The sequence below is a fragment of the Ciona intestinalis genome, chromosome 5 (genome assembly GCF_000224145.3).
Source record: "Ciona intestinalis chromosome 5, KH, whole genome shotgun sequence".
Classification (NCBI taxonomy): domain Eukaryota; kingdom Metazoa; phylum Chordata; class Ascidiacea; order Phlebobranchia; family Cionidae; genus Ciona; species Ciona intestinalis.
The window spans coordinates 1,612,579-1,631,983 of record NC_020170.2 but is presented as its reverse complement, the minus strand read 5'-3'; the positions used below and the strand labels follow the sequence as shown (position 1 = coordinate 1,631,983).

At 33.6% G+C, this 19,405-nt stretch overlaps 4 protein-coding genes across 12 annotated transcripts in view; all 4 read left to right on the top strand.

The window, feature by feature from the left end:
* Window positions 1-8,624, top strand: part of LOC100182068 (rho GTPase-activating protein 21) — a 43,790-nt gene extending 35,166 nt beyond the window's left edge. For 4 of the 6 annotated variants that reach the window (XM_026834737.1, XM_026834735.1, XM_026834734.1 and 1 more), the window contains 5 exons: window positions 2,680-2,843; window positions 3,198-3,326; window positions 4,598-4,730; window positions 6,106-6,134; window positions 6,443-8,624. In XM_026834737.1, coding sequence (XP_026690538.1) covers window positions 2,680-2,843; window positions 3,198-3,326; window positions 4,598-4,730; window positions 6,106-6,134; window positions 6,443-7,942 — 1,955 coding nt within the window. In that variant the 3' untranslated portion in view covers window positions 7,943-8,624. Of the gene's footprint in view, window positions 1-2,679; window positions 2,844-3,197; window positions 3,327-3,623; window positions 4,080-4,597; window positions 4,731-5,661; window positions 5,724-6,105; window positions 6,135-6,442 lie in introns of those variants that run through there. The other 2 variants (XM_026834738.1, XM_026834739.1) reach the window with 2 other exon arrangements.
* Window positions 8,625-8,870: 246 nt separating this feature from the next.
* On the top strand, window positions 8,871-13,518 carry LOC100184432. 4 transcript variants are annotated; one of them, XM_002128174.5, is made up of 11 exons: window positions 8,871-9,065; window positions 9,339-9,389; window positions 9,454-9,576; window positions 9,684-9,821; window positions 9,903-10,001; window positions 10,542-10,592; window positions 10,659-10,780; window positions 11,350-11,455; window positions 11,513-11,672; window positions 11,974-12,194; window positions 12,640-13,518. In XM_002128174.5, the coding sequence occupies exons 1-11, from the start codon at window positions 8,981-8,983 to the stop codon at window positions 13,350-13,352; spliced, it is 1,869 nt and encodes a 622-aa protein (XP_002128210.2). In that variant the 5' UTR covers window positions 8,871-8,980; the 3' UTR covers window positions 13,353-13,518. The 4 variants fall into 4 exon arrangements, with proteins under 4 accessions (XP_002128210.2, XP_018667502.1, XP_009858614.1 ...); XM_018811957.2 differs by having other exon boundaries at window positions 9,336-9,389; window positions 11,516-11,672; XM_009860312.3 differs by having other exon boundaries at window positions 9,336-9,389.
* A 511-nt stretch (window positions 13,519-14,029) lies between these two features.
* LOC100186831 (hyaluronidase-1-like) lies at window positions 14,030-16,093 on the top strand. Its single transcript, XM_002128067.4, has 2 exons — window positions 14,030-14,121; window positions 14,208-16,093. Exon 2 carries the CDS (start codon window positions 14,218-14,220, stop codon window positions 15,514-15,516), a length of 1,299 nt encoding a protein of 432 aa, XP_002128103.1. The 5' UTR covers window positions 14,030-14,121; window positions 14,208-14,217; the 3' UTR covers window positions 15,517-16,093.
* Window positions 16,094-16,099: 6 nt separating this feature from the next.
* The window catches only part of LOC100179734 (cell cycle checkpoint protein RAD17), a gene marked incomplete in the record, with an annotated part of 9,775 nt that continues 6,469 nt past the window's right edge, over window positions 16,100-19,405 (top strand). The window contains 5 exon segments of the mRNA XM_018811958.2: window positions 16,100-16,187; window positions 16,793-16,906; window positions 17,302-17,379; window positions 18,180-18,324; window positions 19,020-19,200. Coding sequence (XP_018667503.1) covers window positions 16,155-16,187; window positions 16,793-16,906; window positions 17,302-17,379; window positions 18,180-18,324; window positions 19,020-19,200 — 551 coding nt within the window.

Below are 19,405 nucleotides of genomic sequence, written 5' to 3'. Positions count from 1 at the left end.
TTTTTGTAATAAGCAAACTCCAACCCAGGATTTGAAAAAGGCGCATGTGTCAGGTGTGCGCTTAGGGCCTGCACCGTTTCACGCAAGTACTGTTCCACTTTTGCGCCACACTAATAAACCAAGTATCGCACAGAAGCCAAAGCGCTCCAAATCTGATCAATACGACAGAAATCGTTTTGCGATTTCTTCCCCAGAGCCACTTGACTTGCATGGTATTCCTAACGGTTTAGTTGATATAAGCAACAGACCAGGTACACAGTCTCCAGAGGTCAAACAGTCGCCAGTGCTTAGAAGACTCAAGTCAAACACTGTTTCATCATCAAGTGAAAGTTCAAAGCAAACGCGCCGAAAAGGAGCCGTGTTTGATGATTCAAGTCGTAAGATTGAAATATCGGGTCCAGTTTTAATCTCGCATGTTTCACCTTCTGCAAGTTCCAATAATCTAATTGATATAACTCAGTTGAAGCAGAGATCAATTGCTGAACAGATTGACTTGCTTAAAAACTTGGAAGCGGACCAGAGCAAAGATAAAAACTCAAACCCTGAAAAGAATAAAGCTTCGAAAAAGCACCAAAGGCCACATTCAGCCCAATATACTCGTTCAACTGAATTTGCTCAACCACGACCGCGAGTGTCCACAGCAACTGGCAGAATGGCGGAAAAGATCCAAAAGACCATCCGTGCTTTATATGATGGTGGTAACTCAATGAGAAGAAGATCTTGTGAAAAATTGGTTGATCTTCCAGAAGATCATTGTTTGCTTAATGAAGGAGATTCGAAAACGAATCATTCTTTACTTCATAGTGCAAGGTAGAACAAGAATAAGCAAGCTAATAGGTTAAGAATGTCAGACCATCCACGCACACACAGATACACCACATACATTCAAATACCATCTTTCTTATTTTAATAGCCTAACTTACAACTACACCTTTACATTTAGGCCTAAGGTTTTACTCCTGTTTTTATTTTATAAAAATAAAAAAACAGTAAACTACATTTTTCTATTTTTTGCTTACTAGTTACTCTTTTTACAGAAAGGTTATGTGAATAAGGGAACTAATTAAAAGTTTTTGTATTTTTCAGTCCTAAGCCCGAAAAGCGAGCCACTAGAAAAAGTCGATCACCAAAACCAGCGCGTAGAATGACTGTCCCTACTAAAGATAGTAAGTGAATTAATTAATATATAAATATTAGGCACTCTAAACTCATTTTGTACATAAGTATCAACATAATATTGATGATTACTTAAAAAAAGTATGTCTATATCATTTAAAAATTAAATCCTTAATGTTGTTCAGTTTATCTTGTAATTTGTTTTTAAACTTTTTTTACTGCTTACATTGCATTCACTAATTCAATTTCAATTTACATTTCATTCACTAATTCAATTTCAATTTACATTTCATTCGCTAATTCATGTTAAATTTGCATTTCATTCGCTAATTTATGTTCAATTTACATTTCATTTTCTAATTTATGTTAAATTTACATTTCATTTTCTAATTTATGTTAAATTTACATTTCATTCACTAATTCTTCATGTTCAATCAACAGTGGATGGTTCACGAAGATTTAAATGGAGGGGAAGTGTGAATAGGATTGTCCGTAAATTTGGTCAGGGACAAACCATACATGGTGGTACATTCGAAGTTCATCTTGAAGATTGTCCACCTTCCCCAAATAATGAGGTAAGTCATCAAATTATCTAATATTTTACATTAGCAAGCGAAACAAATTTTCCATGATATTTTAAAAGGTTTAAAACAATTGAAGTAATCATCAGAATTCTCCAGTATTTTAAATTAGGGTAAAATACACATATTTTATGGTCAGTTTTAATACAAACAAACAAAGACAATCGCATCATGTATATGAGTTGTAATGTTTGTATTTTTAAAGTCTCGCTTCATCTGACTTTGTTTGTTTTTATTTAACTATATTTATTTATTGTTACTGAAAAATATTATATCTGGTAAAAATAGGAACTCACTCATATAGAATAGAATAACAGCATTTTCTTTATTTATACCCACAAATTAAGTGATTTATATGTTCCTTCAGTTTGTTCCATTTGTGGTTGACCTCTGCTGCCGTATAGTGGAGGAACGTGGTTTAACGTTTACCGGGATTTATCGAGTTCCCGGAAACAGTGGAACACTTGCTGCTCTTCAGGATGAACTCAACCTCAGAGGACCCGATGCTCTCGATTTGGAGAATGACGAAAGATTTTGCGAATTAAACGTCGTCTCTTCTCTCCTGAAATCATTTTTCCGAAAACTTCCAGACCCACTGTTTACAAATGGTAGGTTTTTTAGCGCTTTGATTTTTAAGGGTAGCGGGCCAACTCTGGCATATACTCGACCCATAAGGACCCATAGTGTGACTTGACATAGGACTTCACACAACAGTTTTTTTACTTTAAATCTCTTCTTTCTTGGTGAGGTTCTAAAGTACTGCTTGTCTGGAGATTGCATTGTTCAAAACCTCTAACCCCCTAAAACATGTCGTTTAGTTTACCACCCATAAAAAAAAAAACGGTTTGTTTATAATGCTAACATATTTATTGTTGTGTATATAATATATATTACCTAATAAAGGTGAACTAAATAACAGTTGTCAATACAAAACTAAATTACCCGAAAATCTCCATAAAGCTAACATTTTTTATTATTTTAGAATTATATGATGATTTTATTACAATGAACCGAAAGAAAGATCCCGAAGAAAGATTAAACGGGTTGCGACACCTTGTTCATATGCTACCTGCACCACATTATCAAACACTCAAGTTCCTAATCAGCCATTTACGAAGAGTTGCCGATAACTGTGATGTCAACAAGGTGATACAGCTTATTTTTAGTAGATTATATTCTATATGGGCAAGGTCTTGGAATTTAGGTCTAACTCTGGCATCTGTTGATTTTATTTAGTGGCGGACATGGGTAAAATTTTTGTGGGCGAAATCCAATAAATGTCACTTTTTTGTTTTTTTTATTATTTTTCCCCTTTTGCAAATTGATATTTTTAAAATATATTACTAAAAAAAATATTTTATTAAAAGACCTGTTTGCCCCTTGTCCCCACTGTTTTAACTCTGAATGAGTTAGATTTTATATCAAAGCAAGCCCTGGCTAGGTAGTAAGCTTATATTAAGACACTCTATGGAAGATACAATATGGAGTCTTTTGTTCCAGATGGAAGTTCGTAATCTTGCGATTGTGTTCGGCCCAACACTTGTTCGAAGTACAATTTCTGATAACATGGCAACCATGGTTACGGACATGTCAGATCAATGCAGGATTGTTGAGAGCGTCTTACAACATGTTAGTATTCTTGTCATTCAAATACTAACACTTATACTTATATATAGTAGGGTGGGAAAAGACGGGACTCCTTTATCACATAATATCCTCATAGTTTTTTAAACAATTAGCAACGTTCTATGGGAGTTGTGGAAATACGGTTTTATAATTCTTCGAATGTTCTTTGTTTACTAACCAATCAAGGGGATGAAAAGATGTCCCAAACGGTTTACGACACCTTGTCCCGTCTTCCCCACCCTACCATACCTTCTGTAGAACTTAAAACTAACATTATCCAATATAACATTTGAATAACAGAATGAGCATTTCTTTTCTGGAGAACACGAGGAAATACCAACTTTCGTCCGAAGTTTCATGTGTGAATAAACTTAATAAATAGTTTAATTTCACACGCGTGTATGCCTGGTGTCAACACGCATGCAGTTCTTGAAATAAAATAATAAAAAAATGCAACACTTTTTTACTTAGTTGCAAATTTTATTTTTTTGACTATTTGTAAGCTTTTAAAAGCTGCGGTCAATTTTAAATTGGCTTTCTTTACAGCACCTTTAGACGTAATTAAGTTGCATTTCGTTTTTTTTTAAGAATACCTGTGATATATTTGATAAAATTGCTCTAAGCACTTGGTATGGTGTATATCAAATTGACATAGTGTTACAAAAAAAAAAGCGAAAAATTTTCAGTACAACACCAAACCTGGTGTCAACAGTGTTATATATATTCATGATTGAATAAACTATTCAGTTTGCCAAACAATAAAGTTATTATATACGTCAATCAGATCTAGAAAGGTTGTTTGTGTAAGGTATCGATGAGGTAATAGAAAGTGACGTGTTGTGTTATTCATCAATGCCCCGTTTCCTGTTTCGACATAAACCGCTTGAAATAAGTTTTACGAGTGTTTTCATCACTAGATGATGCTGTTTACTCTTCTAAATTATTGAAACAACATATATTTTTACAGTTTTTACTTTAATCTGTTATTTTTACCTTAATACTTCATTTTATATATTTCTTCGACAAAATATTGTTCATTTTAAAAAATTGATCAAATTAGTTTTCGAACTATGACACAAAGTGTATTATTGCATCGGAAATGATGTCATTTCCTGTACCGGTACACTTACTAGTACATGCATTCTGCTGCTCTTGTTACCAGGCATAGTTTAACATATAAACTGGCTTTTCCACTACCAAAACTTATATTTTATCATACCAAAGTTTAAAATACAGTTAAAAACAATTTCTCCAAATTTTCTTTTTTCTTCCAGGCTGCTTGGATGTTTACTGAGAATGAAGCTGGCGAAATAGAAGTCACAGCACCCGAGGAAAAAGAACATGAACCTGTACCTAATATTAACCACTTGCTTGCTAATGTTGGACGTACACCGGGAGATGCAGGAGGTAATTAAACTAATTCTACATTTTTGGGGGCTTAAATTTTATTCTAATGTTACGCCCGCCATTCAGCAAGACTTTGTCAGGCTAATTTTACATAGTTGTAACAAATTGTATCTATAGTTAATTTTGTAACAAGTTGTATCTATATTTATATTTTTACAAATTATATTTATATATTTTTACAAATTGTATCTATATTTATATTTGTTAAAAATTGCTTGGTAGAGTGTGGGAAAATGGGACACTTTTTCATCCTATTTTATCGCCCCATTTGGCAGTAAACACAGAACATTCAAAACATTATAAAACAAAACACTTTTAAAGAATTATAAAACCGTATCCTCACGTCTCCCATAGACCTTGTTAATGGTTTAAAACACGGTCAGGATATTTAGATATAATGTGCTAAAGGTGTCCCACCTTCCCCCACTCTACTATATCTATAGGTATATTTTTATATATATATTTATTTGCAAAGCAGGTGTGTATACAGTTTGTACAGTGTTATGAATGCCAGTACAGGAGGAATTATTTAGCAAGGAGAAGATAGCAGGTAACTGTAGCCCAGTTTAGTATTTAGTTAGGATTAGTTGAACTGTAAATGAGATTTTTTTAATCAGTTTTTTGCACAGATATTAGAAAGTTTTGTATGTTAGTGTAAACTTATTTTATAAAGAAACAGGGTCAGAAAATATACAAAAAAATAATTTTTTATTTGCAGGCAAATATATATAATTTATTTTTTGTCAAAAATTTACAATGTTTCCGCTAAATTAAAAAGCAAAAAATAATTTCAATGTAAATTAAAATTTTTAAAATGTTCTGTTTTCAAGACAGTCAGAGCGTAAATATTACAGAACAGCTTTTTTTTAAATAAAAATAACACCACAGTCAGATTATAAATGCTACTTTTTATATTCCATGCATTCTTTAGCTGGTTGTTTTAGCAATAGGCAGACATGTTTCTCGGCATCACTGTAAGTTTATGCATGATATTTGTCAAATAGAGTCAAATAAATTTGTCAAAATCTTCTGTAAAACAGTAGTTTCTATCTAATAGTGTTTTTACCTTTTTAGATATAATATTAAAACTATAAAAGTAAACTTTTTTCGTACAATAAAAAATCTGTAAATTTATATACCGTTATTAGTTACTAAAATTATATCCAAAATTTGCATGTTAGTATGTGACAAAGTGTATGTGGTACATGGTACAGTAAATGTTTGTTGTAAAGTACTAATGGTCGTCGAAACTTATCTTTTTAATTGTTAAAAATTAGGGTTGGTAATACACAATTTGGTTGATTAGGAAATAAAATTTAAATACATACATTTTTTTTAGTAATGATAATATTACAAAGTGGTTGATATTTTACAGATAGCGCAAGTGATTCTTCAAAATCAAAGGTAAGTTTCAGTTTATATGATATTTATTTTGTTTAGGTCTTTTTATAAAATCATTTTAAGTATTTTAATGACTTGGTTTAGTTTAAACTCTAGTGAGGTTCATGCAGTAGCAGTGTAATATCGTAGGTGTTACGCTAAGGTTCCAATATTCTATATGGGTGAGGTCGTACGACTTATTTATTGTTTTCTAAAATGTCAGTTTTGTAATTTTAATAACACAGTTTATTTTTTTACATGGCAATTATATTTATTTTTAAGTATTATATTATTAATACCATACTTTATTAAATGTTCCAATACATTTGTAGAACTCGTTGGCATCCGAGAAGGAATCATTCTCCCGTGATGTGATGGATATGATATTTGGTCCCGGGAAAAAATGGAGAAACCAACAGATTAACGCAAAAAGAGTTTCGAGCGAGAGTGACGACGAATTTGGATTCAAAGAAGCGCAGAGAAAACTCGCTCGTGCTTCGGAATTGTCAAAAAGCGAGAGTGATTCAACGTCCCATGCTTCCACTCCACAGTTATCTGCTGCCAGTTCTAAATACCAAGTATCCACACCTGCGGCTGCACATTTACATCCTGACTGGACGAGCACAGAGAAACACTTTCCGCCTGATATTCCATCGCGGTTGCATGATTTTTACGTGGAGCATCTTGAGAGGTTGGCACGCACGGATGTGACAAGACATCTTCCTAATTTCTCATCCTCTTCTACTGATACATCACCTCAAGTTACTCCCAGGAGTTCGCTCTTCGATCTTCCCAAGCCTGTGTCGAAAACGCCATCTATACGTCCTATACCTTCTATGAATCAACCTACCAGGTTAGACCAACCGTACATGGACTCTAAGCATTCCATAGCCACGTCATGTCCTGCACACTTGCATCACATGCCTAGGTTATATGGAGACGTACAAACCGAGAAAATCACTAGAGATCATTTTAAGCCGACTCCATCTACAAGTACACCAGTACGGCAAATAGGGGGAGAGAAAACACAAAGCAATTCCCACATTGAATCTGAAGTGAGTTCGATCACAAAATGCGAGGATTCCGACTCAGATACGTCTGTATATGTTGGCGAAACACTCGAGGAAAAACTACGAAATTTAACCAACTTGAATAAAAAGTTGGAGCGTCGTCCGTCGAAACGATACGCACGGACGTCCTTGGAGCCGGAAAAAATCTTCGATATGCAGCCGAAGTTGGTACCGACGTCAAAGCAAGTTTCAAAGCGGTTAACTGGCCCGTCTCTAAAGGCTGGTGAACTCATAACACCAAGTAATGTTCACATTCATGCACCGAAGAAATCAACACGGGAATTATACCAAGAACGCAAGACACAACGCCAGTATAACAGGGATATGATACGCGCTAACCGTGGGAAAAATGCAAAGTCGAGATACGATGAATACAACAATACTAACTTAATACGGTGCGTGTCCGACGAAAATGTGTTCAGTCGTTTTGACCCAAAAAGGCAAGTCGTAAGGCCAGCAAATATGGAAACTACAGTATCAAGTAAAAGTAGCAGGCCAAGACGGTCCAGTGAACAAATAAGACGGCGACATACGCTTGGTGCTAGTGACTTTCCTGACCAGGATTTTTGGAGAAAACAGAAAGAGGCGCATTCATCATTGCAGAATGTGAGTAGGGACGGTATGGGTTCGGCAACTTCAAGGTTAAACCCGAAACCAACGGGCAAGCCGTTACAAATGAAGTCTACACGCCCCGCTGTAATGTCAGTCACTTGGAAGCCACGCTCTACTCCCACCACGCGGAGAAACGAGTCTTATCTCTGACATCTAGATTTTAAAATTTCCTTTTCTTGAGCGCCATCAATTATAGAAGCGATCGTTATTTTTCTTGTTTTTTTCGCTTCGTTCGTTATTTGCAGTCTATTTCCTCGACTTGCCACAGCCTACATTGCTGTAAATACATCCGTTTTTTCTTATTTTAGCTAATGCGACATGTTCATGTTAACAGCTTCGTTTCGCCGCATATAGTTTTGTTCTTTTATACGAATAAAGGTTCTTTATATCTATTTTGTAATGCATCAAGCAAAAACGGCCGCATTTTTTTTAATAAATTAAGAAAATATTATCTCGTTTATTTTTCCACAAAACCCGCCCACACAATTCTTTACAAAGACATTTGATGTTTATGAAAAGTACAGTCACTGCCCTTCAGTGTTTTCCACTGAATGTCAAATTGATCCTTTTTGTCGATTGCGATAATAAATTAATCTGCAGTTATTTTTTATCGAAATTGGCCTGTTACTTTGGCGCATTATCCTAATGGAAAACGTTGCCTTAGGAGATATTTTGCCAAAATGAACAACGCGAGTGTAGCCTATTAATTATTTATATTTGCGAAACAAATTTCTTTTTTTGAAAGCTCTAACACAATGTATCTTTTTAGTCTAAGTTCTAAATTATTAAGTAACGGTTCAGCAGCGTTTGAAATAAAGTTACCGATTTCCAATTACCAGTTTACTACATTGCGTTATAAGTGGCTATACAATGTATTGTGGTCATTGTACAAGTCGTGCTATTGAATTAAGCAGTTTACAATATGCCGTGTGCATTCTGATCGTTTACAATGCGATCATGAATGTCTTTGCACTCGATACCAACTAGCCCAAGGCAGATAAGCGGTAGAAAGTTTCGCGTGCACAAAACTTGGATGTTCGAAATGGATAGTCCTGATTGACGCATTCTATTTAAAGTAAAACGAGTTCCTGGTGTTGATTACAAATCTATTATCGTTTATCAAGTTTGGGTAAATTTCGACAGAGTTAGTCACGACTTTCTCAGGTTACGTACAAGTTAGCGAGCTCAATGGCTGGCAGTATGCCAATGTTTATTGTTTTGGTTCTGTTTTCAATTATGTTGATGCCAGATTCGTCAATAGGTGTCAATACAGGTAAACATAGTTCACTACATGTTATATAAGCAGTTATATATAGTAGGGTAGGAGGAGTAGGGACACTTTTAGCATGTACTATATCCAAATCGTGTTTTAAACTATTAACAACGGTCTACGGGAGTCGCGAGGAAACAGTTTTATAATTCCCTAAATATTCTTTGTTTACTACTAAAAAGACGAGTAAATAGAATGAAAAGGTGTTCCATCTTTCCCACCCTACTATATATATATATCAGCTATAAAACTTACGAACGCAAAAATATTAAGCAGATTTTCGAGCCTGCCAAAAAGTGTATTATGAAAATTTTGGATCGCTTGTTGGTAAGACATTTATTTAATCTTAAACTTATTTATTAAGTTAACACTTGTATGTTGTATCTTACAGCTGTACAGGGTGTCGACGCTGCTTCATCCGTTTGGAGAATATTGTTCAATAAACTGGATTTGAACAAAAACAGGTTACTCAGTTCTGCTGAAATCCTCTTAACTCTGGAAGCCGAAAATCTTGGTACGGATTATATACGCCACACATTAAGCCCATAAACACTAAGTGCTTTCTATCGGTTTTGATAAAATCTACTATATATTCATATATACATACATGTATACATACAGTAACGAAGGAACAAATCCCCGAGGCGCTTTCTCAGACACAGACATGGATAGATTCAACTAAAGGCGACAATAACTTCTCAGAACTTAACTTATCCGGTTTTCGTGACTTACTCAGTAACACCATTGGTAGACGGCCAGGTAACAGCTTATGAGAATGTTAAACTTTGTATATTGTTAAAAATGCGTAACGTCGGAATTTGACTTCACCGTATGCTACAGGAAATAAAGAACCGTCGGCACGAAGAAATTGGCTGCTGACTTCTCTATTATGTCATTTTGTAAACGAAGAATTAACATCTATACTTTCTTCTATTCGAGGTAATCCGTAGTAGTTAACTCTTAGGACTATACACACGAAATTTAAACTCGTAATATAAATATATATTATGTCAAATATAAATATATTAGGATGGGAGAAGATGGGACACCTTTTCGTTCTATTTTCTCGTTCCATTTAGTAGTTAACAAAGAACATTTAAAGAATTATAAAACGTATTTTTCCATAGACCTTTGTTAATTGTTTAAAACACGATATTTAGATATTATGTGCTAAAGGTTTCCCATCTTATCCCACCATACTGTATAGTTAAGTACACATTATTCTTACTTTAATAAACTGCAGCCGAGAAACAGGTTTCTAACGATACAGTATTATGGTATTATGGGGAAAAGTGGATAATTAAAAGTTTTCTGCTGTTTTTTTTTGGTAATACCCAACGAGTGAGCTTCTTGAGTTTGATAAACTGGCTCGGCTATGCTATATAAATATGTTTTCTTTAAAATTTCAATAAAACCTGCGCATTCTGTATTTTTAAAATATTTTCAGAATTTGTTTAAAATTTTTCTTAATTTTTTTAGATCTCAAAAATTGCACTGACAGTTTAAGAACCGACCAACACGGAACGTTAAGTAAGTGAAACGGTACTATCAATATATGGTGGTTAATGTTAAATTTTTCTTGTGTTTTGGATTAAGAATCTTCAACACGACTTATCCTGAATGTATGGAAGGCCGTGTACAAAACACTGGACCGAAATAATGATGATCGGCTTGAAACAGACGAAATTCGAAATATCCTACAACAATATTTTGATCAGGTTCGTCAGAGTTAAAAAAAAGTTAGAAATTTAGTCATTAACTTGAATAATTTACGTCACATTTTAATTATTGCGATTTTACTTTTTTATTCCGAAACGGCTAAATAATTAAATATAGTAGTGCGGGGTGGGATAGAATATTGTTAGCACCCAAATTTACAACGTTTTTTCGAGTCGTGGGCCACATACTTCCATAATTCTGTAAATAATCTTTGTTTACCACATGGGACGAAGATAAATGAAAATGTCCCTGTATTACCCCGCCCTACTATATAGTACTGTGGGGGAAGATGGGACACCTTTAGCACCTAATATTCAAGTATCCTAATCAAGTTTAAAACAATAAACAACGGTTTATGAAAGTCGTGAGGATATGGTTTTATAATTCTTCGAATGTTTTGAAATAGAATGAAAAGGTGTCCCATCTTCCCCCACCCTACTGTATATTTAATTTTTGGTTAGCATTGTTTAAACTTTTGAGACTATACTGCCTAAGCCCTAATTAACGTTTCGTTTAAAAAACAAACACAATATTCCTGCTTTATCTTATATATAATTTATACTTTCAGAATGACACTAACGACATAGCACAAGCATTTCCCACATTATCTGCTGCCAGTGGTGCTGGCGTGTCTCGTCTCCAATTCTTTAAAATGGTCAATAACTTATTATCTGGTAAGACAATGTGTAAACTATTCACAAGTAACTTTTATTAAAATTGTGTTTATACAGCAGGTGCTTCGGGAAATACATGGGACAACACAAGAACGTTACAGCAGTTAAATGGCAACGTAACGTTTTGTAGATTGTTATACCGAGTAAGAAGTGATTTGAATGTTGCCCTCGAACAGAACGACAAGTGTAGAACAACATTTATCAAAAGAGCTAACAAGTAAAACATCTGCTTTATAAAGTTTAGAACACATACTGGTACCATTGAAAGCGTGCTTCGCTTTAGACAAGACAATTAATAATAATTGCTTGAACCCAATGGTCCTAATGGATGAGGTCTTCGCGAGCCGATGTGTATTAATTGTGGCGCCCATGTTATAACGACTGCTGTAGTTACCATCTTATCATTCATTTATACGTTCATTCATTCATACATTAACTGATACATTTATTTATACATTCGTTTATTCATTTAAATTCATTAATTTATTCATTCACGAAAAAATAAAACTCCGTTTCAGAGTTTTTGGACAAGATGTATCTGTCGCTTCTGGCTTCATTTTCGCTTATTTGGACAAAGATAAAAACGGGGTTATTACATTATCCGAATTATCTGACGAACTGGTTGAAAATAATTTGTCTGAGATTCTACCACAACCTGAATTTGTTACGCCAACAAATCTTACCAAGATGGAAAAATTTCTCGCTTATGCAGTGACGATTGCTGGACCTGGAAACAACAGTATGTGATCACGTTTATAATATTTTTTCAATATATTAATATAGTAGGGCGGGGGAAGATGGGACACCTTTAGCACGTAATATCCAAATATTCGGATCGTATTTTAGGCAATTAACAACGGTCTATGGGAGTCGCGATGATACAGTTTTATAATTCTTTGTATGCTCTTTGTTTGCTATTAAATTAGACGAGAAAAAAGAATAAAAAGGAGTCCCATCTTCCCCCACCCCACTATACTTTGGGGTAAGATAGAATAGTTTTAGCACCTAAATCAAATATTTCCTGATCGTGTTTGAACAATTAACAACGCTGTTTTAAAATCGCGAGGCTGCGGTATATAATTCTGTTAATATTCTTTGTTTACTACGAAATAGGGATGAGAAAAGAGACTGGAAACATGTTCTATTTTACTACTGTTTTAATGTGTTTACTCAATGCATTGCAGGCAAACATATGGAGCTGTCATTGCTTTCTCTCAGCCAACAGAAAACATGGAACACGTTTTGTAAATTAAGTGTTTGCACGATCGCTGTTTTTCCTGGAGCAAATACTGAAAGTAACTTGCAGCATAATGGACGTACAAATTATAGCAAAGGCGTCGATATCATAACAAGACCAAAAACTAGTCCATCAAATCAAGCTTTCTTTGGAAACCTAATAGAAAAAAGAAACAGACTGAATAATAGTAGTAACAACAATGTTACCATTGATATTACAACTTCTATCGTTACGACTACAGAAACATCTATCATAAAAGAATACACAACAGCAAGCAGTATCAGTAATACGGATACATTGAACAGTACTGATGATGCTTTTATAGCAACAGTATCAACTAGTCAAGTAAATCTTGGTATAAATCAAACTGAAACAACTTCAACAAATGAGGCAAATTTAAACTTGACTGAAAACTATAATAAAAATGATACAAATACAGAGTCCTTTAGCGAGGAACTATCAAGGGAAGAAGCCGAGCTTTTAAGGTTGTTTACTGAGTTTCACGGCCGCAACCCGCCTAATGAAAGTGTTGGCAAACCTGCTGACAGCGACGGCGGGAATCTACATGAACCAAACGATGTTCCAGGAGTTGAAAACCAACTTCATAAATTGTTAATGCAAGCTGTAATGGAAAACACGGAGAAATTAATTACACCGTAATGTTTTTACTTTTTGACTGACTGCTTTCCGTGTTGTAGTTTAGTGAGTGTATAATTTATTACCGCATAATACATTTATGTGTATATGAGTTACAACATGCGCGGCTGATAATCGTATTTTTTATAAGTAACGTTATTTTCGCAATAAATTAAAGTCAACGAACATACACGATGGTTTGCTTGGTTTTTAAATAATTTAGTTACTAAAAAAAACTGTTACCAATATTGCGAAATGACTTACACCCTGCAGTATACCTACTCTGTCTATACAGCTAGGCGGGGTAAGATGGGACATGATTTCATTCTCTTTTCTCGTTACATTTGGTGACAGAAAAAGACTATATTCACAGAGTTATAGCCCGCGACTCTAAAAGAGCGTCCTTAGTTTTTCAAAATACGATGGGGAAGTATAGGATTAAGGTGCTAACTGTATTCCATCTTAACCGACAGTGCCATACTAAAATATTCTATATAGTTTTTCTCCTAGCTTTCTCCGTATTTTGCCATGGTTGCACCAAATATACTGATTGCAGGGGTATCTTGCACACTGCGCCTTTAGAACTTTCGCTTTGTGCTTAACACAAGCGTTGTTTAATTAATTAAAAAAAAAATCGTAGCCCACCCCGCAGAAATGTATTTGTTTGAGAATAAGGAAAATTCGAACGGGGATTCCCCGTGTACAAACCAGTACGTCTTGAAAACAATTTTTTACGCAGACCAGTGGCACATGGATGGATCTAATTTTAACGTGAACTGTTTATCGTAAAAAGGTAAAAGTATATCTTCATATTGTCATGCCTTGATTTGCTTATCCATTTCGTTAAAATTGTGTTTTAATGTTGCCTTTTATCTGCAGACGTTAAGATATGTCGTTTTCTTATGTTTTTCTTGCTCTAGGCATATTGGGTTCAGTATGTCATTCCCAATCATTGCAATCATATTTAACTACATCTCTTAAAGACAACATATGGCAACCACCTTTACCAGACAGACCGTTTATTGGTGTATGGAATGTAGATTCTAATCGTTGTCTTACAAAATATAACGTGCCCATTGATTTATCCTCATTTGACATAATACATAATCCCAATGAAGAATATGTGGGAAACCAAATGGTGATATTTTATGCCGCGTTGCTTGGTTTGTATCCAAAGTATGGTACAGATGGACTGGCAGTTAATGGGGGAATTCCCCAAAACGGGAACATTTCCGCACATTACGAGAAATGTGTTGATGATATAATGGCAAGGATTCCTGATTCGAATTACAACGGAATAGCCGTAATAGACTGGGAAGCATGGAGACCAAAATGGGAGCGTAATGGTTGGGGAAGTGGGCTTATTTATCAAAACAAATCTATTGAAAAAGTGAAAAAAGAACATCCAAGTTGGCCACTGAATAAAGTAAAAGCTCAAGCAAAAATTGAGTTCGAGGAAGCAGCAAAAAGTTACATGCTTGGTACTTTGAATTTAGCAAGGTTGATGAGACCAAAAGCACACTGGGGGTTGTACCTTTTTCCAGACTGCTACAATTACGATAAAACTGGTAAACGTATGACTTGCACCACGAAAACTATAAACATGAACAATGATATTCAATGGCTGTTTGATGCAAGTAATGCTCTTTACCCTTCTACCTACCTGGGGCTTTGGTTTAAAAATACAAATGCTTCTATGGAGTATGTTGCCAACAGGGTAAAGGAAGCTTTACGTGTGGATTTTGATCGTAAAAACGACATAAGCGCTCCAGTTTATGTTTACAATAATATATTCTATCGTAAAAGTTCAGAGTTTTTAACACAGAAAGACATAATTCATTCCTCTGGCACTGCTGCTGTGTTAGGTGCATCAGGTGTTGTGTTTTGGGGAGATTCGATCTGTAGTAAAACCAAAGAAATGTGCGAGAACCTAAAATACTATGTAGAAAACATACTGGGTCCTTATATAAAGTCAGCGTCAGATAGTGCTGCCATGTGTAGTTTAAATACATGTAATGGCCATGGTAGATGTGTTGTGTCAATTAAACAAAGAAAATATCCCCAGTCAAAAGTTGACGTCTCGTTTCTTAAATTTATAAGCAATGCTATTCCTTCTAATATTGAATATTTTGTATCTTGTCAGTGTTACAGTGGCTTTACTGGAACTTATTGCCAATCTCTGATATAATGCAGTGTTTTTCATTCATGTTGAAATTAAAGTCAAAATATTGTTTCATTTTATAAAATAATTTTGCAATTCCAGCACACTCTGTATATGTTAGTATTGCATTAACATACAATGTTACTTATTCCTATTAAACTATTATTTCATTTTCATTCATGTTTAAGTTAAAATAATGTTTTATGTACTAAAAACCATTTTGTAATCCAAGCACACTCCGTATTGTCTCCAGCATGCACTCTTAAGACTATTGCCAATACTTTCAACTTTCAATATATATTTTTAATTCTTACCATTTCAGTTAACCATTAAACCAAAACGCCAATTTCTGAAAAGGATTAATCACATATTTTACATCTAAAGTAAAAAGATTTGATGCTGTTACAATTGTACTATGTTGTCTGTGTGTTCCATTGCATTATCCCTAATATTCTAAAAATATTATAATATATATATATATTATTCCAAAAATAGTATTTCTTGATTTACTGTTGTGTTTTTTAATCCCAATTCATTTTCTTTTTTGTTAAACAAACACATGTTTTTCTTTATTAAAGTTAAAGTAATATATCACCATTGTTCATTATAGACCTGATAGTATTCAGTTGTTCCACATGAAGTAAAATCTTTAAATTTATTTGTAGATGTCGTTTTCACACTCTAATGGATCAAATAAGGTATCTATATATTTTATATATTTTATTTTGAATTACCTAAATTGCAAATTCATAGTCTGATAGTGTAAAATAAGAATATGGAACACAATAGAATAGATTGTAAAAATATTGATATCATCTTATAGTATGGTATATGTGGCATAATAATTATTGTCTATAAAATTGATGACCAATAATAGGGACGTACACAAAGGGTGGGGGAGGGGGAGTCACGAGGGTCCAGACCCCCCTTTAAATATTATTTAAAAATTAAAAATAAGTTAATTTTTTTTGTTGTAAAATTAGAACTCCTCCTCTTAAAAAAATAGTAAAAAAGTCATATTATTGTAGTTTAAAACCAATCCTAGGCATTCCTACTGTGTGCTTTCTTATTTATGTCAGTCAGGGTATGTTTTCATCAACCTTGTTGTGTACAATGCCACTTTATTGTATGCAATGTAAAAACTTAATGCCACTTTATAACTATATATTGTAATGTATAAATTTGGGAACTCAATATTAACAAGTTGGTTGGAGTTTTTAAGTGTTTTGTCAAGAACCTTTTTACCTACAATTTAAATTTGATATTCTAGAGTTAATTTTTATTTTTTACTTGTCTTCTACAGGATAGTTGGCTCAAATCACGAAAACGCAAACTATCACATAACAGTAGTGCCAAGTTATTCCCAACAAAAAGTTCACCTGATACATGGATAGAGAAGTATGCACCACAACACCTGGTAATTTAGTGACTTCATTTATTTATGTGTGTTATTTAGTTGTATGCCAAGTTCTTACCGCTTATGCTTTTGACCCAAAAGCAATGGGTCAAGGCTCATCGCTGCTACCGTTGTGGACATATGTGTCTTTAAGCATGACATAACGACAGTTGCTTTAACCAAGTGGTCTCTAATGAGTTGTCTAAATTATCAGCTGTACAAAATTCAATATAATGATCACCCACAAAGTTACATACACAAAGTTACATACACAAAGTTACATACACAAAGTTACATACAACTCATAAGCTGGTCTGAGGTGTATGAAACAGTACACCTGTGTTATAATGACGATCGTTTTCCGGCCTCGCGAGAATAAAGCCATTTACATTCATTCAGTTATTTCATATCTCCAGGAACAACTGGCTGTTCATAAGAAGAAAATACAGGAAGTTGAAAACTGGTTGATCATGAATCGCCATCGTGGTAAAAAGGTGAGATTTCTTTGACGTAATTTTCTATTCTATGCATGTAAAAAAATAATGGTTATTTTAAAATTTTGTTCACTTTTCCTGTGTATCTATTAAATTTTATTTTTCGATGATTTCTTTCTTTTTTTCTTTTTTTATTGTTTCGGTATTTGTAGAATATTAATGTACAGCAAGTAATTTAAAAAAATAAAATACCGGAACAATAAAAAAAGAAAAAATGAAGAAATTATCCAAAAATAAAGTTGAAATAGATACATAGGAAAAGTGACAGAAATTTTAAAATAAACATTATAAACACGTAGGAACAAAAAGTGTTCTTGTTTATATTGGTAAAATAAATATATGATGTAACCAGGTGTGTACATTGTGGTACTGGTTGCAATGCTATTTTGCAACAGTGGGTATTAGTTTATGATGTAAGTATGTTTGCATGACAAACATGCATTTCAAGCTGTAATAAAATAAAAGTAAATTTGTCACATGTTGTATGTATTTCTTAATTGTTGTGTTTTTCAATGTAAACACAGTAAAGTTACAAATGTATCCATGAGAGAATAAATAAATGTAACTTATTTATCCTCGCTTGGCGGAGCAACAGTCATTATAACTCAATTGTTTTTTTTATACACCTAACAGCCGCTTACGAGTTACTACATATACATGCAGATCTGTAGGTGATTATTTTCTCATTTTTTTACAATTTTTGTTTAAATTTTTAACCATGAGAGCTGTAATGACTGATTAAGCACCAAAACATACATGCACTTTTAGCACTTAATACATCAAATTGTTTCCTGCTTTAGGGTGGTGCACCAATTCTGTTTCTTAGTGGACCTGCAGGTTGTGGTAAAACAACCACACTGGTTATGGTGGCAAGGAAAAATGGGATAGAAATCGCTGAATGGAATAATCCGTTAAGTGTCCCGTACTCTGTTACCAAACAATCAGGTTTGAACTGTAAAGTAAACTAATTCATTGTATTGTATTAGAAAAGTGTAAAAGTGGTTTGGAATTTGTATTGATGTATACTTTTGCATGTAATTAAGGTTTATTTAATTATGTATTGTATCCAAGTTGTATGTAAGCTTATTATGCTTCCTTTTGGACTTACACCATACCTGGCAGAAAAAACATATACATACATGTTAGATCTTACTTTATACCATGTTTTTAATTTTTATACAAGGAATTTTTCCAATGCATATGTTATGTTTTAAATGTGTATATAAAACTAAGAAATCACACAATTTTAAAACTGATCTTATTGTATAAAAATAAACATAAAATTTCTTCCAAACAACAGTGTGTCTGCCATAATGCATGACATAATCTATCCGGTGCTATTATCACACTGATTAAGTCCTGCTTCATTGCAGAAAAAAAAAATTCTTTTTTATACCAGAATATAATTTTAAATTGTAAGGGGGGCAACAACCTAGCAATTAAATGTATAAAACTTAATTCTTAGAAAGGTATAACACAACAAAATCCAAGTTTTACAAACCAAGCCTGAAAAGGGTTAAAGGTTAACAATATTATGCATTAAGTCCTCTTGCATGGCAGCAGAAAACAACAAAATCTAGGAAAAACAAGAAAATCTGTAAAGGTTATGTTTAACAATATATTATAATTTTTCATTCAAGATGTACAATACAAATCTGAGGTTGTTTTGTTTGAAGAATTTTTATTTCGAAGTGGAAAATATCCATCTTTGTTTTCAAATCCCGAAAATAACAACGACAAAATTGAAGGAAAACTTGTTTTGCTCGAGGAATTTCCTAATTTTATGCTGAAAGATCTTGACTATTGTAAAGAACTTGTTCGGTAAATTTGTTAGTTTGGTATGATATGTAAAAAATAAATTAATATTAGGGAAGAAAACATATATTTTGTGTGTAAAAATAGATATACATATTATGTTTCGTATCTAAAAATGCATATTTTGTCTAAAAATTGCATTTTTGTTGTAAAAACCTATTGTGTCCAATTTAATATATATGTATATTGTATACATACATATCGAAGATAT